The 22,186-nt window shown below is 37.7% G+C and overlaps 1 protein-coding gene across 2 annotated transcripts; it reads right to left on the reverse strand.

Moving 5' to 3' along the window:
- Positions 1–13,644: 13,644 nt before the first annotated feature.
- On the reverse strand, positions 13,645–18,463 carry LOC110941783 (protein DA1). 2 transcript variants are annotated; one of them, XM_022183448.2, is made up of 12 exons: positions 18,180–18,463; positions 17,024–17,182; positions 16,741–16,825; positions 16,392–16,545; positions 16,125–16,245; positions 15,956–16,039; positions 15,751–15,870; positions 15,434–15,646; positions 15,048–15,110; positions 14,818–14,936; positions 14,393–14,451; positions 13,645–14,115 (listed from the first exon to the last, which is right to left on the reverse strand). In XM_022183448.2, exons 2-12 carry the CDS (start codon positions 17,138–17,140, stop codon positions 13,814–13,816), a joined length of 1,437 nt encoding a protein of 478 aa, XP_022039140.1. In that variant the 5' UTR covers positions 17,141–17,182; positions 18,180–18,463; the 3' UTR covers positions 13,645–13,813. The 2 variants fall into 2 exon arrangements, with proteins under 2 accessions (XP_022039140.1, XP_022039139.1); XM_022183447.2 differs by having other exon boundaries at positions 16,741–16,828; positions 18,180–18,426.
- Between the last annotated feature and the right edge of the window lie 3,723 nt (positions 18,464–22,186).

Here is a 22,186-nt window from a genome sequence, read left to right on the forward strand (position 1 = left end):
CTGGCTGTTTCCTAGAGAGCGTCCACAATAGTCTCGCAAACTCGGACGACATTTATCTGTTGAACTATTTATTTCTATTTTTATTTGATCCGCCTGTGGATCCATTTCAACTACTGTGATATTTTATTATTACACTTTATTTAAAGTTGAAATGTTTCTATTCTGCTTCCGCTGTGCATTATTATATTGTGTTGATTGTCTATGACGATGCCAACTACGTCACTGTACCCCACACCGGGCCCACCGGTGACACGTGGAAATCGGGGGTGTGACAGGTTGGTATCAGAGCCAACGCTGAGTGAATTAAACACTAGTCTTTTGTGTTTAATCTCAGTTACACAATTGCACATTCCTCGATTTTCGAGTCTAGACAAGGAACTTAGGAAATGTTCAACATTTCGTTTATTTTATTTTTATTTATTAATGCATTGTCTTATATATTTTGTTGCGCAACTTGTTTGACTTTTGACAGGATCAGGATGCCGCCAAGGATGAGAGGTCGTGGAGGATTTCCTACATCCCATGATCATGAGGCTGGCCCCTCGCATAGGCGGGCCCCATCTGCTACACACCACACAGCCGCCAACGACCTTTGGAGGTCTATTGCCGAGCCTGCTAGGCATTCGGTTTCCGCGAGCACTTCTCCGTCATTACCCCACTCGTTTGGGCCCCATTCGGAGAACGGGCCCCATGATTCGCTTGGATCATACATACCATTGCACCAGTCACCACACCAGCACCCAGCGCCAGCCTACCAGGGTTTGTATAACCCTAATGCTTATGTGGAGGAGCCAGTGGGCCATAACCCACTTGGACAGGAGGACCACTTTTCTGGTGGTCACGGGATGGACGTGGACGAGGAGACGGACCCTTCGCTCCCACCATCAGGTACACCAAACCACCCGATTGAGATATCGGATGGGTCGCCATACACAGGATCACCATTTAATGGTGTGGACAGCTTCCAGGAGAGGTTCAAGCAGCATGATTGGTACTTCACCCCTAGCCACAACTCTCCTATGCTTCAGTCACTCCATGGTACTCCGATGCTCCAATCGCTCCATGGTTCGCCGGTGCACTCACAGCACCACTCGCAGCAGCAGCAGCTCCAGCAGCAGCCGCCTCTACCGCAGGACCTATCTGAGGCCCTGTGGCGTGACGTGATCACTCCGTCGCCACCGCCGCCACCAGTCTTACCTCCTCCGCCCCAGAGGCCTAGGAGGAATGCGCGCATGTCTACGCGCGGAGGGATTCGCATAGGCACCCCTCCACGTGTTAGTAGCAGCCGCTACACATCTCTACCCGGGGAGTCTGAGACAGGGGAGTCTCAGCATCCCGTATCGGAGGTTACTTCTGTTCCGATCCCGCCTCTGCCGCCGCAGAATTTTGGGGAGCCGATTCCGGCTTATGCTAGTGCCGCTCAGTTCAACCCGTTCGAGCAGGTGTTCCCTCAGGGTTATGATTACACGGGAGACCCTTATTGGCAAGCTGTGAACTACAGCTCACTCCCACATAGTGGTCCACTTGGAGACCCTTGGGCTGCTGGCCCATCTACTTTTGGTTACCCTCCGGGTTACCAACAGCCACCGCAGCCGCAGCCTTACCAGCCGCCGCAGCCGCAGCACTACCAGCCACCACCACCGGCGCCTATGATGTCGCCACCGCAGGTTCAGGAGATCCTGCAGGGGATTGATAGCATGCGACGCGAGTTTCAGCACAATATGCGAGAGGATCGCCGACGCACCAGTGGCCTGTTTAAGAAGGTATTCGATTTGCTCAAGGGTAAGGGCAAGAAGGATCGTTGAATCCTTCGATTATCATTGCATGTACTCATGTCCCTGCGTGGACATTTATTCCAGTACTCTACCCCTGCGTGGGTATATCTATCTTTTTCTACCCCTGTGTGGGTATGTTATCTTGTTAACCCCTGCGTGGGTTTGTTTTATTTTATTTTGTTATTGTTGTACTTGTTTAGCCCCTGCGCGGGCATGTGACTCATGCTAGTTATGTTATTTCAAAGTCCCGTTTAGGGCAATTATGTACTGGTATTTTATTGGAAATTTAAATGGTTAATTTGAATTTATCATTTTATTTATATGCATGAATAATATTAAAATAATGGAAAATATCAATTTTTATTTGATTTACCATTTTATAAGAATCTTAGTAAGGTATAACCTAGCCTGAATGCCTTATTAACAGGCCTGGCCCTGATGGTAAAACCTGGTTGAAAGGATTCAACTCCCTGTTAACATCTGAGAACATGTTAACATTCTGGGCTAAGCGTGATCTGTAGAATCACACGACCCACCTTTTAATAAATTATCTACAGATTTTATCTGTATACAAGTCTATTAATGACTTGATACCTACGGGTTATGACTATGTCATATAGTGGCAGTTGTGGTCTATGACTCCCTGCCTAGTAAAGAATTATCTACAGATTTTATCTGTACACAAGTCTGTTAATGGCTTGATACCTACGGGTTATAACTATGTTATATAATGACAGTTTTGGTTTACGACTCTCTGTCTAGTAAAGGATTATTTGTTTAATTATACAATTTATAGTCCTATAAAAATCTAAATTTATAATTTAGTGATTGTCCTTGTGACTAGGCCTATGGTGCCAATATATATATTTTCATTCCTTGATTGCTAATAAGAGCCTGAATGAAATCTATTAAATTAACTGCTAAGGTTTTTGATACCATGGTTAATAAATCGTCTAGGACGATAATACTGTTAGGTTCTAAATAAGACCTTGTCCTTTATTGTAGCTTAAAGCTACGATGGCCAAATCGGAAGAAACCAACAGTCATTCTGGGGAACGCTCAGATAATGCAAAGATTCACGTTACCGGTGCAGAATTGCAAGCACTGATCGATAATGCTGTCGCTAAGGCTATGGATAGGCAGTTCAAAGAATCTAGTGGTACTCAGAGTAGAACCCGCTCAGTGACGCATGTCAAGGCTAAGACTCATTCTGGGGCTCATAGTAAGCCGCCGTCTAAAAAGAGTGAGCCGAAGAAAGCCGAGGATGATAATCATTCCTCCAACCACAGCAGCGTCCCAAAGCAGGAGATTGAACTGAAACGTGACACGTACAGCAGGTCCTGTACGTACAAATACTTTGTGTCTTGCAAGCCCAGAGATTTCACTGGGGAAAAAGGAGCCGTCGACTGCATGACGTGGATTGACGAGATGGACACTGTAGTTGATATCAGCGGGTGTGCTGATAGGGACGTCGTTAAGTACGTGTCCCAATCATTCAAAGGAGATGCGTTAGCATGGTGGAGGTCACTCCTACAAGCTGCCGGTAAGGCCACACTGTACAGTTTGTCATGGGAACAGTTTGTGGCCCTGATTAAAGAGAACTTATGTCCGCAGCACGAGGTCAAGCGAATTGAATCAGATTTTGTATCCTTAGTCATGAAGAACCTCGATTGTCAAACGTATCTTACTACGTTCAACACGCTGTCTCGTTTAGTGCCTTACTTGGTGACCCCGGAGCCGCGTAGGATTGCTCGATTTATCGGGGGTCTGGCACCGGAAATAAAGGCGAGTGTTAAAGCTTCAAGACCTACAACATTTCGATCCGTAGCGGATCTATCCCTCTCCCTCACTCAAGACGTGGTTAGATTGAGAGCCATAAGGAGCTCTGAGGAGAACAAACGAAAACGTGAGGATGACACCTCACGGAGATCTGAAAAGCGACATAGAGGGAACAACGACCACAGGAAAGGGTCGGGGTCTAGGAAGAATGATCACCAGTCGGGTGAAAAACCCAGATGCAAGTTTTGTAGGAGACACCACTTTGGGAGGTGTCGGTTTGAAACAAAATCCCAGTCTTCGGAGAAGCGATGTGGAATCTGCAAGTCCACCGATCATAAGGCTGTGGATTGCAAGAAGATGAAGGATGCAACGTGTTTTGGTTGCAACGAAAAAGGTCACATTCGGCCCAACTGTCCTAAGTTTGCGAAGAAGGCCGAGGAAGGGAAGAAGACTAACGCGAGAGTCTTCAAAATGGACGCAAAGGAAGCAGTCCTTGACGATAACGTCATTACCGGTACGTTTCTTGTAAACGATATTTTTGCTAGAATTTTGTTTGATTCGGGGGCTGATAAATCGTTTGTAGATAATAAGTTTTGTAAACTATTGAACCTTCCTGTTAAAACCTTAAGTGTGAAATATGAGGTGGAATTAGCCGATGGAACCTTAGAAACCGCCTCGACTGTTCTAGATGGGTGTGTTATATCCATTAGGAATCATTCTTTCCCGCTATCCTTGCTTCCCTTTAAGCTAGCTGGATTCGACATAGTGATAGGCATGGATTGGTTGTCGAGTAACCAAGCCCAGATTCTGTGCAACAGAAAGCAAGTAATAGTTAAGACTCCGTCTGGTGAGTCACTTACTATTCAAGGAGATACCCAGCATGGATTGCCCGAGCAAGTGTCCATGCTCAAGGCATCCAGATGCATGCAGAAGGGATGTGTCATTTATATGGCACAAGTTACCATAGATGAGCCGAAGCCGAAGATTGAAGATATTCCTGTTATTTCGGAATACCCTGAGGTATTTCCTGAAGAACTACCCGGATTGCCACCGGATAGACAAGTAGAGTTTCGGATAGATATCATTCCAGGCACTGCGCCTGTAGCAAGAGCACCATACAGATTGGCACCAACGGAGATGAAGGAGTTGAGGACGCAGTTGGATGATCTATTAGCTAAGGGTTTTATCAGACCTAGCTCATCTCCTTGGGGAGCGCCAATCTTGTTCGTTAAAAAGAAGGATGGTTCGATGCGTCTGTGCATCGATTACCGTGAACTTAACAAGGTCACTATCAAGAATAGGTATCCGTTACCCAGGATCGACGATCTGTTCGATCAGTTGCAAGGAGCAAGTTACTTCTCCAAGATTGACCTAAGGTCAGGTTATCATCAGTTGAAGGTCAAGGATGAAGATGTACACAAGACCGCGTTTAGGACTCGTTATGGACATTACGAGTTCCTAGTGATGCCGTTTGGGCTCACTAACGCACCAGCCGCATTCATGGACCTCATGAATCGCGTCTGTAAACCCTATTTAGATAAGTTCGTCATCGTCTTTATTGATGACATTCTTATCTACTCGAAGAGCCAAGCTGATCATGAGAAACACCTTCGTTGTATTCTCAAACTTTTAAATCAAGAAAAGCTTTATGCCAAATTCTCGAAGTGTGAATTTTGGCTTCGAGAAGTCCAGTTCCTTGGACATGTTGTAAGTGAGCGTGGTATCCAAGTAGATCCCGCTAAAGTCGAAGCAATCATGAATTGGCAGGAGCCGAAGACGCCTACCGAGATTCGCAGTTTCCTCGGATTGGCAGGATATTATAGAAGATTCATCGAGAACTTCTCAAGGATTGCTGCGCCCCTAACCTCATTGACCCGTAAGAAGATTAAGTTTGATTGGGGCCCTAAGCAGCAGGAATCCTTTGACATTCTGAAGCAGAAGCTGAGCAATGCGCCAGTGTTGACATTGCCCGATGGTATGGATGAATTTGTGGTGTATTGTGATGCATCACATACTGGCATGGGCTGCGTACTCATGCAGAAAGGCAAAGTCATTGCCTACGCTTCTCGACAGCTCAAGGTGCACGAGAAGAACTACACCACCCACGATTTGGAATTGGGTGCGGTTGTATTTGCATTGAAGCTATGGAGACATTACTTGTATGGAACCAAGTGCATAATTTATTCGGATCACAAGAGTCTTCAGCATCTGTTCAATCAGAAAGAATTGAACATGCGTCAAAGGCGATGGATGGAAACCCTCAATGATTATGACTGTGAGATAAGATACCATCCAGGCAAGGCGAATGTGGTTGCCGACGCCTTAAGCAGAAAAGAAAGGGTGAAACCGATCAGGATCAATGCCAAGCGCATTGAGATAAGAAATAATTTGAATGAAAGGGTGTTAGCTGCACAGAAGGAAGCTGTGCTGGAAGCTAACTATCCGGCAGAAAAGTTGGGAGTAACTGAGGAGCAGTTATCCCACGACAAAGATGGAATGCTACGCCTAAACGGACGAATATGGGTCCCAGTATATGGAGGACTTCGGGATGTTATCCTCCAGGAGGCCCACAGCTCTAAATACTCCGTCCATCCTGGAGCTGATAAGATGTACCAGGATTTGAAATCGAACTACTGGTGGATTGGTTTGAAAAAGTCCGTGGCCGAGTATGTGGCCAAATGTTTGACTTGTGCGCAAGTCAAGGCTGAGCATCAGAAGCCGTCAGGTTTGCTTCAGCAACCTGAAATTCCCAAGTGGAAATGGGAGATGGTGACAATGGATTTTATCACCAAGTTGCCGAAGACGAAAAAGGGAAATGATACCATATGGGTCATAGTTGACAGACTGACTAAGTTAGCTCATTTTCTACCCATCAAAGAGACGTATAGCTCAGATATGTTAGCTCAATTATACGTCGATAAGATAGTAGCACTACATGGTATACCTATATCTATTATCTCTGATAGAGATACTAGATATACGTCGCACTTTTGGAAGAGTTTCCAACAATCGTTGGGCACTCGTTTGAATTTTAGTACGGCTTACCATCCTCAGACTGATGGTCAGAGTGAGCGTACTATTCAAACTTTGGAAGACATGCTTCGTGCATGTGCGATCGACTTAGGTGGTAGTTGGGATAAGCACCTACCACTGATTGAATTCTCCTACAACAATAGCTACCATTCCAGCATAAAGGCTGCGCCTTTTGAGGCCCTATACGGTAGGAAGTGTAGATCGCCCATTTGTTGGGCAGAAGTTGGAGATGTCCAGTTGTCTGGACCAGATATCGTCTTTGAGACGACAGACAAGATCGTTCAGATCCGTGATCGTTTGAAAGCTGCCAGGGATAGGCAGAAAAGTTATGCGGATCCTAAGCGCAAAGATTTTCACTTCGATGTGGGTGAAAAAGTATTGCTCAAGGTATCACCTTGGAAAGGTGTGATGAGATTTGGAAAGAAAGGCAAGCTAAGCCCGAGATATATAGGACCTTTCGAGATAATCGAACGTGTCGGGGCAGTCGCTTACAAGTTAAAATTGCCTGAAGAGCTTAGTGCTATTCATAATGTGTTCCATATCTGTAACTTGAAGAAGTGTTTCGCTGACGATTCACTGGTTATACCGCATACAGATATACACATAGACGAAAGTCTAAAATTTGTGGAAAAACCTTTGTCGATCGAGGATCGACAGGTAAAGAAGCTTCGAAGGAAGCACGTGCCTATTGTAAAGGTCAAATGGGATGCCCGTAGAGGTCCCGAATACACGTGGGAAGTGGAATCCACGATGAAAGAAAAATATCCCCATTTGTTTGAATAAATCTCGGGGTCGAGATTTCTTTTAAGGGGGTGAGGATGTAACACCTCGAAAAATTTCGGCCAATAATGTCTTGACACGTGTCATAAGGTTCCGTTATGTGAAAACATACTTTAGAGGGACTAAAAGTGACAAACAGTGAAAACTATGGAACGTAAGGGTCCAAAGTGTCAACAATGGATAAATAGGCTCTATGATAACCCCACATAATGTTTATAACCTTTAACGGATGGTTCATGGATCATACGACGCGGAAATTGCCCAAAAGTGAAGTATTGTAAACTATAGGGGCCAAAAGTGTCAACATGTTTAAATTATACCTCTGAGTGAACTTTTGGCAGACCCGAAGCTTTGTATAGCTAAAATGTACTCACTAGAATATGTGGTAAAAATTTCATGAAGTTTCGTCAACGTATGAGAAAGTTATGGCCAAAACCGTACTTAAGGGACTAAAAGCGTCAACGTCGAATTCAGGGCTTTTCGGTTGAGCGCAAAGTTATCCGAGGGCATTACCATGTTGGTAAATGTCCTAAGGTTCTTAAAAACCAAGTTTGGGGGTTTACGGGTCGAGAAAAGTAGCCGAAACGTCGCGTGCAAGTCCAGGGGCCAAATCTGCCAAACATTGAAAGTTGCTGGTTACAGACCAGGCCCTTACGGACCGTATGGGGAGGGGCTTGCGGTCCGTAAAGGTTGCCCAGAACCTCAGTTTCGCGAATTCAGCTGATTTGGGTCCGAATTTAAATTGTTTACAGCTCATTCCACCTCCTTTGTACTCCAATCAGCTCCCATGCATGCCTAGGACATCTATGGACCTCTGCAACCTCTGGAATTCAGCATTTAAACAAGATCAAAGCTCATTCTTGGACATTTTCCATAGTAAACAAGGAGCACTCTTTCAAGAACTCTCAAGAAAAGCTCTCTGGAGGAAATCTGATCAACAAGGCCGACTCCTAGAGTTCACTAAACATCTTTAGGACCATTGTAAGCCTTCAATTCGTTCTATAATCCGTTTTTGCTTTGATTATTAGTAAAAGTCAAACTGGGTGTTCATAACCTTTGACTTTCTGATTAAACGGGTTTCTTTCTGTAATTTTTCGAATTGAAACTTGTTATAGATTGGTATTTATGTGGGAAACAAACCCTCTAAAGGGTACTAACTGATTCCCACTACATGCATGCTAAATGTCGAGTCAAACCTATTTCTAAAAAGTCAACAGAAACGATTTTGGTGAAAAATGACATGATTAATGATATAGATGACATGCAACCTGATTGATCATTAGAAATGACTTGTAATTTATATAAGAATGTGTTTTAATCATCATCCACTCGACAATCTATAGTATAGCCACGAATCGGAACCGAAAGTCTTGTAAAACGATTATTTCGTAGACTATCGATTCAGATCCGTACATGCATGTACAAGATCTGTATTAGAAAGCATTTTTGACTATTTTTATTTTAGTTAAACTTTCTGGAATTTTCTTTGATTGAATCTATGCTTAGCCTATTCGAATGCTTGTTTCCGGTTTATGCATAAAGTTGACTATTTTGCCCTTTTTGATTTAAAACGGGATTTTTGGAAAAGTGAAAGGATAGAAATCTTTATTTTATTTATATAAACTTGCACCGAAAGTTTCGGATCAGTTGGTGGTCCAGATTGTGAGCTATGGCCATTAGCGTAAAACTGTATTATAAATTTACATAAACGGTCCTTTTCGCGTAGAACCCGTTTCTGGCCACATTTTGACACGAAACTTTTTACCAACTGATTATATATAATATTCTGGGAATTTTGATGATTTTTAAGTAATTTTTGGCTGAACGGATCCTAGATCACCTAGTCATATCGGCTTATGTCGGTTTTGACCGTTTTAGCCATAAAAGGAGTTTTACACATCCGTTTGACCCGAAACCTTTTTCTACTGATTTTGTATGATGAATAAATTATTATAAGACTTCTGGAAATATAAAAATCTCAGATTTACTGTGAAAACCCGAAAACGCCCTTAAATCGTATTTTTAGCGTTTTAAGCGCATAGTAAGCGTTATACTTGTTTTAAACCTATAAAACTTATACCTACTGATGTAAATCACATATTTTCATATAATAACAGTAAGTATGATATTTTGAACTCAGGTTTCCAGTTTTGGCATTTTAGCCCTTGTGAAATTACTAAAATACCCCTACGGTGCATAGTTTGGTTTTAAATGATATATTTGACATATGGGTCATACCCCACTGATATAATATGTTATATTAAGTATATTTACTGTATGAACCAGACCCGAAACTCAGATTTCTAATTTTACCCTTTTATTATCTTTTAAATGACCAAAATGCCCTTCCGAGGCATAAATTGAGTTTAAAATTATCCCGGGCAATGTAGGACATAACTTACTGATATAATATCATATTCTAAGCATATTAATTCAGGGAACTTGCATTTGAATCTTTTGGCTACCCGTATCGCCCTTTTCGCGTTCGGTTCGGTTTACGTAACTAGTTTGCGTAAATTGACCGAAACGGGTCAAACGATATCGTTTTTGCTTCAAAATCCAGAATGTATTTAGTATACCCATATTATACAAGTATTCAAACTTGTCGGGTCTAAATCACATTCTATCCGGTCTTTCGCTTAATCGTGCGTGAACCGTATCATTCTTAATACTAACCGGTCAAAGCTTAGGCTTAAATAAAGGACCCGTTAGGAATCTAATAGGTTAATTATAAACCTTTGTTCCAGATTAGGAAGCCCGGTAAAAGCTACCACCACTTATCGCTTGTGACTTATACTTGCTCAGGTAAATACATTTTGACTTATTTTCCCTATACGGGCTTGGGGTACGGTATTTAAAATACCGCTTGATCGGGCGCACAAGTCCTGCTCCCTATGGGTGTTCAGTCTTGAATAGCTTGTGTGATTTCGTTTAAACAGTTTTGTCTTACTTAAAGGCTTTGGGGGGTTGTTGACCATGTCCCGGATATCCTTGGCATTATCTTACGAGATGGCCACGACCAGAGCACGGGGTGTAGGCGTACACCCGTCGTGTATAACTCTTTGATGTGGTGTGTCAATTAAATCTCTAGCCCGGACAGTAGATCCCGGGCCACCAGAGATATAAGTGCATGTAATTCGTTCACAAGTTTATATTATATAATTATCCCAAGTTAATAAAATATTTATGCCTTGTGCATTTAAATCAATTTTAAATCATTTTCAAAATGAGTCGGTTGATTTGTATTTACCAGTGTAAACTGACGTATTTTTCCCAAAAGACTAAGTGCAGGTACTATACGGAAATAGGCTGGTTGTTTCCTAGAGAGCGTCCACAATAGTCTCGCAAACTCGGACGACATTTATCTGTTGAACTATTTATTTCTATTTTTATTTGATCCGCCTGTGGATCCATTTCAACTACTGTGATATTTTATTATTACACTTTATTTAAAGTTGAAATGTTTCTATTCTGCTTCCGCTGTGCATTATTATATTGTGTTGATTGTCTATGACGATGCCAACTACGTCACTGTACCCCACACCGGGCCCACCGGTGACACGTGGAAATCGGGGGTGTGACACCTGGGTTGGACGTATTTAATATGATTCAGAGAATGTCCGAAGTAAATAGGCTGTGTGTGAGTTAATGCTGAGAGAATTGAATGCTCCTCTTGGATGATCATAGGATCATCTTATATAGCCAAATTGTCGTATCAATCACCGAGATCCTTCTCACGGATTCAACGAATTCCCATGCGCCAGCCCATATCTCGGGCCACAAGAATTGCGTGTCACTCTTTTGCTAGAGAGGAGACCATCAACATTAATGAAGCAAGTACACATCTTGTACTTCTCCGACCGTTATCTTCTCTTTCATATTGCAGGTCATTAATGACTCTACAGAAGAGATAACCTTTGAAGGTTTCCCGCCTTTTGCCTTTGCAGCCCATTGAAACTAATAATTGGGCCCATCATAGAAGCCCGGTGAGACTGGCCCAGACAGGGAGCCAAGTAAGGGACCCCTATCGACAATTTGTATAAAGACAATTTGAACAACACATGCAATATTAAGAGATGTGAACGTTACATATTGGAGATTGCAAGCAAGAATGCAATAGAGAGTGGGACTTGACACACGAGATCCAAATGAAGTATATACACTATTTATCAACATGTGTATTACAAGATTACATGAGGACATAAGTAAGAATGTCTCAAGCAAAAGGGGCCAGAAAAAAAAAACTAGTAAAAAGGGAATAACAACAACTATTAAGAAATATAAAAGATATAACACTCTTAACTTAGAATGGTCTAACGTAAGACTAGAGAATCAAAGACTAAATAATGCAACTACTTAAACATCATAATACATTCAGTGGCGAAGGTTGCCCTCGAAAACAGGGGGAACGTATATACGCAAAAAATTCTATAGAACCGAGGGGGGGGGGGCGAAAACGTATATACCAAAAAATTTCTATATGAAAACTACATATATAACACTATTGAGCGAAAATTCGGGGGGCGGGCACCCCCCACCGCCCTGCGCTCCACTTATCCTGCGCCCCTGAATACATTAATATTCATGTTATTAAATCCCTCAAATTCTAGTGTTTCTACAAACTAATAAATAACTATAGTGCAATCAGCAAAGGGAGTACTGTGTTGCCCTCCCCAACTGGTGAGGGCTGGGTTTCCTCCTGAATTGTTGTATAGATATTATGCATAGTAAAAGTGAATATAATCGGATGGTTCTACTGATGGCATGATGATACACTAGTGGTCAAAATTTGCCGCTCAAAAAAAAAAAAAAACTATAATACAATCCAATACTAATCTATGCGTTGAGATGGGAGCTACACAACAACCATCCTCCATATAAGTTTATATATCGCATAAGTTAAATTCCTGTACTTGATAACTATTTTTTTTAACAGCAAGTGGAGTTGATATCTAATCTAAGCCACGTAACAACTAACAAAGGTTAACAATTTGAATATTAATTTATTTTAAAGGCGTCTTAGGCTATACGGTATGGGTCCGTCCCCTATCCGTCTTGGACGGCGACGGTCTGAACACCGTGCCGCCCCCCCCCCCCCCCACACGTCCTGTCGTCCTCGTTCGATTGTCGCCGTTTGCGACGTTCCAAAAAGTGGGGCCCAATTCCAGAAAGTTACCGTTATAAAAAAAAATTCCATTTTTTACAAACAAACAAACGGTCATATTTTAAAAATATATATATTTCCATTCCATTTTCACTTTCATTCACAAAATTAACCCCAAAATTTCATCTCTCTCTCACATAATTTTTATAAATCTTCTTCCACTTTTATAAACCTTACACTCTTTTATGGATCCCTTCAACAATCCGGACAACCCGAACAATCCGAACAACCCGAACAATCCCAACAACTCTGAATGGGAGTGTTGACCTAATTATGTTAAGCCAATAAGAGTAGAACGTGTGAATAGGAGGTTGCAGCTTTTTACCAGAAATCGTTACCTCAAAACAAAAATCAAGGAACTTCTGAAACCCACATGACTTGCTTTACCAGAAATCGTTACCTCAAACAAAAATCAGAGGAACTTCTGAAACCCAGATGACTTGCAAATGTTAATGTCGGTTCTTACTTGCAAATGTTAATGTCAGTTCTTACTTTTAATAATGGTTGTAAAAATCCCGACTAGTCTCTGATTAGTCGCCGATTAATCACTAATCGAAGGTTAACCGATTAATGGTCGATTAATCGATAGACGGTCAATGGCGGTCCTATACTGGCTTATTTTGGCAGGCGTTAAGCAAATTTCGACCAAACCTTATAAATTCTTTCCAGTTACTTAAAAAAAGGGTCAATAAGGGTTAAAACAAGTCTACATTACAAAATTACATATGAAAATGTATGTGTACATATATAACTAAAAATTACATATAAAAATCTTGACCCAATTAATTCCAATTAATCCCTTATTAATCGCTAGTCAGTACCCTACCACCTGACTAACGCTTAGCGATTCTTACAACAATGCTTTCACTATTTCAATTTAATTACTTGTTCGCTTAGGTGTTCAATTTAATTCATAGGCAATCGATTTCAGTACTAAAAAATTTGGTTCGACTTCCGGATTTAGATTTATAGAAGAGTTGATATAACAATTTGAGCATTTATTAGTATATCAATTTCCTTACCAAAGTATACCCTTAATTATTTGTGCTTCTGCTCTCTGCCAAATTATTCAGAAGAAAAAGGATTTTTTTTTCTAAAAAGAAATATGGGAAAAAGAATACAAGTGATTTTTTTATTAAATGTACTTTCAATAGTGGTATATAGTTTTATTATCTACACGAAAAAAAGAAAAATCAAAATGGCTACGACAAAAAAAAAAAAAAAAGAATAAAATAAAATACAAAAAACTACAAAAATTATGTAAACTGAAAATGTATCAAATTTAGAAAGGAAAGCTCCCTGTCAACCGAATGTGTTCCAAGGTACTTGGAAGTCCATATTTTAGCACAGCCTGATTGCCAGCTCTGAAACCATTTCCATAAACTGGTGACATGTCGGATTCAATCTGGTGTTTGAAGAACTCTGCAAGCTTCTTGTCGAATGGAGATCTTTTCCCTTGCCTTGATGATGACGTGGCAGATGACGTGTTACTACTCGATATAAACGCTATTTGTGACTTTAACCACATGTGAGCTAAAACTTGGCATATTCCTTCTTCAACATCTTGACTCAGTGTTCGATAACCTTAACGATAAGAAAAAGAAAACCGAATGTTGGAAAATTTGCTTATATGTTTTTTTCATCGTTTTGCATAGAGGTGGCAAGATGTTGGGCCAGGTTGACTCGTTATCATGTTTTTGTCGTTTGACCCAATCCCATTGTAGATAAATGGTTTTGATTTGACCCGTTTGAGATAAAACAATGCTGAAATTGACTGATACATAAGTAAACGAATCATAACAGCCACCTCCATTTTAGAACAATAGTTAAAATAAAATTTATTTGATTTTTGCAGGGAAACCTTGAAGTCGAAGCCACGCGTGCATCATTTCATGAGCTAAAATTGACCCTGTCAACAACCTGCATGAAGCAAGTTATTCAGTATTAAATAAATATGGTGGTAAAACGGGTGGGTAATTGTTAGTTTGGATTGTAACTTGACAGGGTTGACTCGAAACAACTACCTTTTACTTTTCCATATATAATTACTGTCAAGTATGATTACAAAAATTTATATTGTTTGAATTAAAATTTAATGATATTGAATAAAATTTATCATAGTCTGTTTGGCCCATTTGACCTGTTTCTGATAAAGCGTAACCCGAATCAACCTGTTCATAAATAGGTCAAAATTGCCACCATGTCATGTGCTAACTGCTAACACACATTGTAGTTATCAAATTACAAAAAAAGATATCTCATGAGAAAGGAAAAGTTAAATGATACCTTGGAAGCCCATATAAAACGAGAATCGCTGTAACCTCACAGCGACGTGTTAGCTTATATGGTTCCGTTCTCATGTCCGGGACCCGATTTCCCATCCCAATTCTTGGTCTTCTCAAAACCTATCAACACATGATTTTAGCAAATTTAAAAATATTATTCAACTAATATAGTGTGTGTGTGTGTGTTTGTGTGTATGTATATAAAATAAATAATCAGCTTGGCATACGTACCGTGCTGATAGTTTGTTCCTCAGAAAGGCAAAGCCCACGTGTCTCAGGCATGTGGTAATGACCCTGACAAAAAAATGCATGGGTAGGTTGGTTAACAGGTCGAGTTGAGCAACAAACACATTTGGTTCATTTTTAAAACTTATAAATAATTAATGCACTAATTATGATTACCAGAACAATATTATTACAATAATATTTTGTAATAAAACATTTTAGGAGATTACATGCATTAAAGATAGATTATAGGCTAATGTTATGTGGCATGTTCCTCTGTTAGCTAAAGATTTTTAGTTGACTTGTTTGAGATCAAACACACCCCAAATCGACCCACTTAAGTAATGAAAAATGTAATATTCACATAACGATGCCAAAAAAGAACTCCTTACATTCCTCTCTCCATCCATAGCCTCATTAAGTGCTTGCCTCTCAACCAAAAGTAAAGGAATTTTCTGTTCCACTCTCATATTCAAACTTTCATAAAATGCTTGAATGTCATAATATAATGGTTGACACTCGCTTGTATCCATAACTGACGAGTCAAGACACTCTAAACATAGTTTCCGACCATCATTAAGAGCGGCATAGCTTGTTTCACGTGGCTGAAAATCATCGGTAATCATTATAATATCCAACTTTAATTTTAAATATATTTCGTACATTATATAAAAAAAAAAACTATATATATTATTATATATTTTGTTACCTCCATTCGCTCACAGCTGCAACACCTAGGAGTCCCGTCATGCTCATGAGATGGGCAATATTTCTGAGCCCAAAAAGGATGTGCCCTGTATTCAATAAGCCCAGCAGCATTTGTTGGGATCTGTAAATATATATGAATAACCGTTAACGTTGAGTTACAAATTGATGAACAAAATGGAGTATTTTTTGTGATAAACGATACTTACAAAGTGTTTGCAAACATCGCACTTAGGATGATAGTGCTCCTTGTAGCAAGCTTTATGATAAGGATAATTTCCCGACACGGAAAACTATATTTGTAAAAGCAATAAAAAAAATAATCAAAATCAACAAAGAATTGGAACGTATGGAAGTAATCATAAACGGCCTCAATACCTCAAAATCAGCAATTTGTTGATTGCACGCATGGCATCTAAAACATTCCGGATGCCAAACCGCACCCATGCAACTTAAGAATCTTCCATGACCAATCTCATAATTACAACCGGCACAAACTCTAAAACAACAAAAAAAAAGCGACAAGTGATTAGAAAACCGTAAAACAATTTTGATATATAAACTTAAAATTACTTCTCAAGTCATTACAGTGTTTTATAACAAAATTTAAGCATGGAATTAAATAAAAGAAATAAATGGAATTACCTGAATCCTGTTGAATACGGGAACGGTATAGGTTGATACATATTTCCATTTCCATTTCTGTTTCCGTATCTATGTCTGGGTGGGGACTCAACTTTCAGACTTTCTTGTAGAGCCCTTGCAAGCTGTTCATCTTCTTTCAGTTGATAATCATCACCTAACCAAGAGATATTTTAATATAAAAACAGTTAACCTTTAGCAGATATTAAGATTACAAAAGAGTACCAATATTAAGCTATTATTTCTAAAGTAATCATATTCATTAAGTACATCTTTATTCACTAATTATTAATGACTAAATGCATGTTCATTTTAACACAACATATTATGAGCAGATAATTACTGTACTTACTAATCACATGTTTCCCTCTCCCGTCTTCCTCTGCAAGTGATATCGCGATTGCACGGTCAATATCATCTATCTCAGACCGTGGATCCTGCTATAGTTATATCCAATTAATAAATCAAGATCAAATTTTGACAAATTAATCATGCATAAAACAAGAACTATCCCAAAGTGGAATACTTGACAGAGATCAAACATCAGAAATATCAATTTTTTTATATATAAAATATCGCAATGCCTCAATAAGTGAGTGAATATATGAATGACAAGAAATAACAGCAATTTTTACCCATGATGTAGAAGGATAATTTCCATATGGTGCTGTATTATCTTCGTATCTCCAGTTATAATCCCCTTCTGAAACTTCATGGTTGGAGCCTTTAAAAAATTTGCTAAGCCAACCCATTACAAGTAACTAATATCTGTACAGGTTCAAATAAATCTCTACCTGCAGATAAACCTTCGTCTCATTATAACAATACAAAAACAGACAGTATACAAGATGTCGGGAACAGACAAATCAGACACAGAAATATCAGTTGAGTAACCTTAAGAAAACAATAGATATCAAAGAGAATACGATAATTCGTCTGCCCCCTTATTGCTAATAATTGTACCTTCAGGCACTACAACCGCGCAATTCTGCAAGGGTGCTACTAAATGTACCCCCTGCCTACTAGTTATACCCCCCCCCCCCCTCTCACATACTTGCGGGTGGGGCCGTCACTTTTTCTCTCAATGTAGTTAAGCATGTCTAAAGAGTCTAGGAACCGGCAAATACGATGATCCAATGAGAGAAAACACGATAATATGTTTAGGAAACGACAAATTCAATGATCCAATGAACCTATATCAATCAATCGTACCCAGTAAAATCCCACCAATAGCTAAGCTATTGGTAGAGTCTGGGGAGGGTGGGATGTAGGCGAACCTTACCTCTGGCTCTATCCATGGGATAGAGAGGCTGCTTTCAGGGAGACCCCCGGCTCAACTTAAACAACAGACAAAACAAACAAACAACTAAATATAAGGATCAACAGACTAGTGAGAACATGAACAATACTATGATGTTCCTTAATTGTAACAATACTAAAAATCAGACCAGTATACAAGAACAGACAAATTAAATGATCAAATTACTCAAAAGCAATTGGCCTGCATGCACAATTTAATCAGATTAAAGTGCCAAACAATCAAATACACTAAGAATCCAAAGATACCGGTTACAGCAATCAAATTACACAAAATCAATTAGCCGATTGTTAACACAACAAAACCGATAATTATTTCTGAAAAATTGAATTCAAAACATCTAAATACACCTAAAACATAGCTTGTTATCTGCAATTAATGAACAGCAACAGTGATCACTGATCAATACAATACAAAATCGAAAGCAATTATAACAACAAGAAGATACAGTAAATGTAATTGTATGTACTTACAAATAAAACCGATGATCTTGGTCGAAAATCCAAAGCAAGAAAAGGTTTTTCAAAATAGCTGTAAGAAATAAATCAGAGGGGTTGGGTTTTGAGAGGAGAGATTTTGAAGGGTTTAAAGAGGTTCGTGATTCTGGAAAAAATGTTTTGGCGTTGAAGAATTAGAGAATCACGAACCTCAACACGGCATTGGGTTTGGCCAAGGAACGAAGATGTTAAGAAATGAAGAAAGAAAAGTCAAAAACTAAATTGCACACGCGTTTCTCTGACCTTAACTAATTTAAGTTGAATTTTATCCCAAGATTATGGTCTCTTTTATAATAAAGTTGAATTTTATCCAAAGATTATCTTCTCTTATAACAGAAGAATTTTATATAAACAATTTAAACTTAAAATATCTTATATGCACACTTAAAAACTAAATAAAATGTTGTATTTATCCATTTTAATAAAAGCATATTAAAAATGAATATTTTACTCTTAACTTTATAAAACAATAAGTTTTTCATATTTACTCACTAGGTTAGTTCCTCGTGTGTTACATGGGTTGAACAATCTAAACTATATAATAAATATTTCTTGTAAGCAAACCAAAGATGAAGACGTTTATATACCAAATTGAAAATATGATGTATGTTACTATTATAAAATTCATCAAAGAAACATGTAATCTTTGAAAGTGATATAAAAAATAAATATATTATATTATATAATACTTATTATTGTATTTACGTATTACATTATATTTAATGAGAAATAAAAAGTTACAATTATAATTCGCACATTACCGAAAATAATTTGAATTCAAAAAATATTTAAATAATTGTTAGATTTTTAGCTTGATTTTAGCGATGTATTGCAACATTTTGTTATATATATATATATATATATATATATATATATATATATATATATATATATATATATATATATATATATATATATATATATATATATATATATATATATATATATATATGATGGTTCAAATGAAAACCACTTTTATTGTGAAAACTCGAAAAACTAAAAAAAGCCTAAAAAACACACAATTTTTTTTTTCAATTTTTTTATAAAAATCGCTAGTTTTTATATATAAAACAAAACTTTTTTTCAAAAAAAAAAAAATTTGTGTAGTGCACATGTGTAATAATGCACATGTGTAATAATACACATGTGTAGTACACATACATATGTGCAGTATTACACATGTGCACTACACAAAAAAATTTTTTTTTTTTTTTGAATTTTTTTTATATTAAAAAACCTGCGAAATTTTGATTGCAAAAAAAAAATTAAAAAAAAAATTTGTATGTTTTTTTGGCTTTTTTTAATTAGTTTTCGAGTTTTCACAATAACTAGTGGTTTTCATTTGAACCTTCCCCTATATATATATATATATATATATATAAAATTTGAATTCAAAAAATATTTAAATAATTGTTAGATTTTTAGCTTGATTTTAGCGATGTATTGCAACATTTTGTTATATATATATATATAGGGCCGCTAGAATGAGAACTACCCCGAGTTGTAAGAACCGCGAGAACTACACCCCACGGGTGGGCGTTCACCATGATTTTTTTTACAATTAGATGTGTGTATTATAAACACAGCCGTAAAAAAAAATTTAAACGCCGCGGCCGAGGGGGTAGTTTTTTACACCACAAGTTTGGTGAAAAAAAAAGAAAAAAGAAAAAAAATTAAAAACACCAAACTTGTGGTGTAAAAAACTACCCCCTCGGCCGCGGCGTTTAAAATTTTTTTTTACGGCTGTGTTTATAATACACACATCTAGTTGTAAAAAAAAATCATGGTGAACGCCCACCCGTGGGGTGTAGTTCTCGCAGTTCTTACAACTCGAGGTGGTTCTCATTCTAGCAGCCCCCTATATATATATATATATATATATATATATATATATATATATATATATATATATATATATATATATATATATAGGTAAAGGGTACTGTACAAATTCCCTTATCGTACATTACGTACGCTACAATCTCAGCCGTCCGATCATCTTCCCGCAATGAAAATCGCATGTTGTTTTTTTTTTGTAATAATTTCGCATGTGATAAATTTGATGAAATAGCAGGTGTTTTTTTGTAACAATTTCGCATGTGTTAATTCAATTTCGCATGTGATAATTTTGATGAAATAGAAGGTTGTTTTTTTTTTGTAACAATTTCGCATGTGGTAATTCAATTTCGCATGTGATAATTTTGATGAAATAGCAGGTTGTTTTTTTGTAACAATTTCGCATGTGGTAATTCAATTTCGCATGTGTTAATTTTGATGAAATAGCATGTTTTTTGTAACAATTTCGCATGTGTAATTTTTGATGAAATCGCATGTTAAAAAACCAATATGCGAAATTGTTACAAAAAAAACAACATGCGAATTCAATGCGGGAAGATGATCGGACGGCTGAGATTGTAGCGTACGTAATGTACGATAAGCGCATTTGTACGTTAACCTACCCCTATATATATATATATATATATATATATATATATATATATATATATATATATATATATATATATATATATATATATATATATATATATATATATATATATATTTAAAGTTAGATAGTAATAAATTATGAAAATAATATGTTGAGTAAAGTATATGGATGATCTCTGTGATTTATCAAAATTTTGAATTTAATCTCTAATTTTTCAAAAATAAACGAACACTATGGGTGGTTAGTAATAACAATCAAGTTATATATTTAGTTATAATAATATGACAAACAAATTAAGGACCTAAGTACGACTAATCAAGTTATATATTTAATTTAATAATAAGGCTATGCGTTATGGGGGCTTTGCTGGGGGCTTTGATGAGAAAAAAGTGATGCCACATAGATGACACGTAGGCACACTTTTTTTCCACCCAAAGATGCCCAAAAGGGGTGTAATGGGAGGGGGCTTAGTTGAAGGCATGGTTGATGATTAGCTAATCATTATTTAATTATTATTATTATTATTATTATTATTATTATTATTATTATTATTATTATTATTCATTTGTGTATTTATATTATTTTATATATTGATAAATGTAATTAAATATTACTGAATACGCATAAAGTTAAAATGTTAACAGTTTAATTCAAGTTTAAATAAAAAAATTACAAATTACAACCATCATTTGTAAATCACAAAAATCCATAATAAAAAAAATAGAATGTTAGAAAAAAAGAAAGAATAGTGAAAGCTGTTCTGTAGCGTGTGAATCGTTTTATTTTTTTTTTTTAACGGCAAAATTTGGATCACTGACGGACCATTGGAGTATCATCGTGCCACCAGCAGAACCACCCGATCATATCCATCTCCACTAGGCAATAATGCCTATACACCAATTCAGGAGGAAACCCAATAAATCTGGGAAAACCCCCTTTGTGAGAATCGAATCCATGACCAATTGGTCATAAGCCTTATCCCACCCCAAGATACCACTAGGCTATAATGCCATGAGTGTAGCGTGTGGATTGTATGTGTGATAGATGTGAGTTTAAATAGATTTTAAAAACTGAAAAAAAAAATTTGTTATGTTCCTTAACGGTTATCAGCAAGTTAAATGTTGTCACACCCCCAAAAATACCCCAAGTGGAAACCATAAAATTTATGTATATAAAAATTTATAAAATTTGAAGTTGAAGAATATAAAAATTTTGAGAGAAGAATATTTTAGAGTGGTGGGGTTTAAATAATAAAATGTGAGGGGTTTTATAAGTGTTTAAAAGTAATTATTATTATTTTTATTGGGTTTTTTAGTTTAAAATTAAATAGTTACCGTTTGTATTTTTGTTTTCTCAAATCAATCAATTAAAAGGTTTTATGTCTCATCAGCCAATTACCAATTCCATTCAATATTTTTCTTTCAAAACGTTGTTGTTGGCCCAAACTGATTTGCCCCAAGCCCCAACAAATGCCATGGTGTTATGGTTTATGTGGGCTTTGTTAGTCCCCCCGTAATGGGGCGTTGTTTTTAAA

This window comes from Helianthus annuus, chromosome 5 (assembly GCF_002127325.2).
Source record: "Helianthus annuus cultivar XRQ/B chromosome 5, HanXRQr2.0-SUNRISE, whole genome shotgun sequence".
Lineage (NCBI taxonomy): Eukaryota > Viridiplantae > Streptophyta > Magnoliopsida > Asterales > Asteraceae > Helianthus > Helianthus annuus.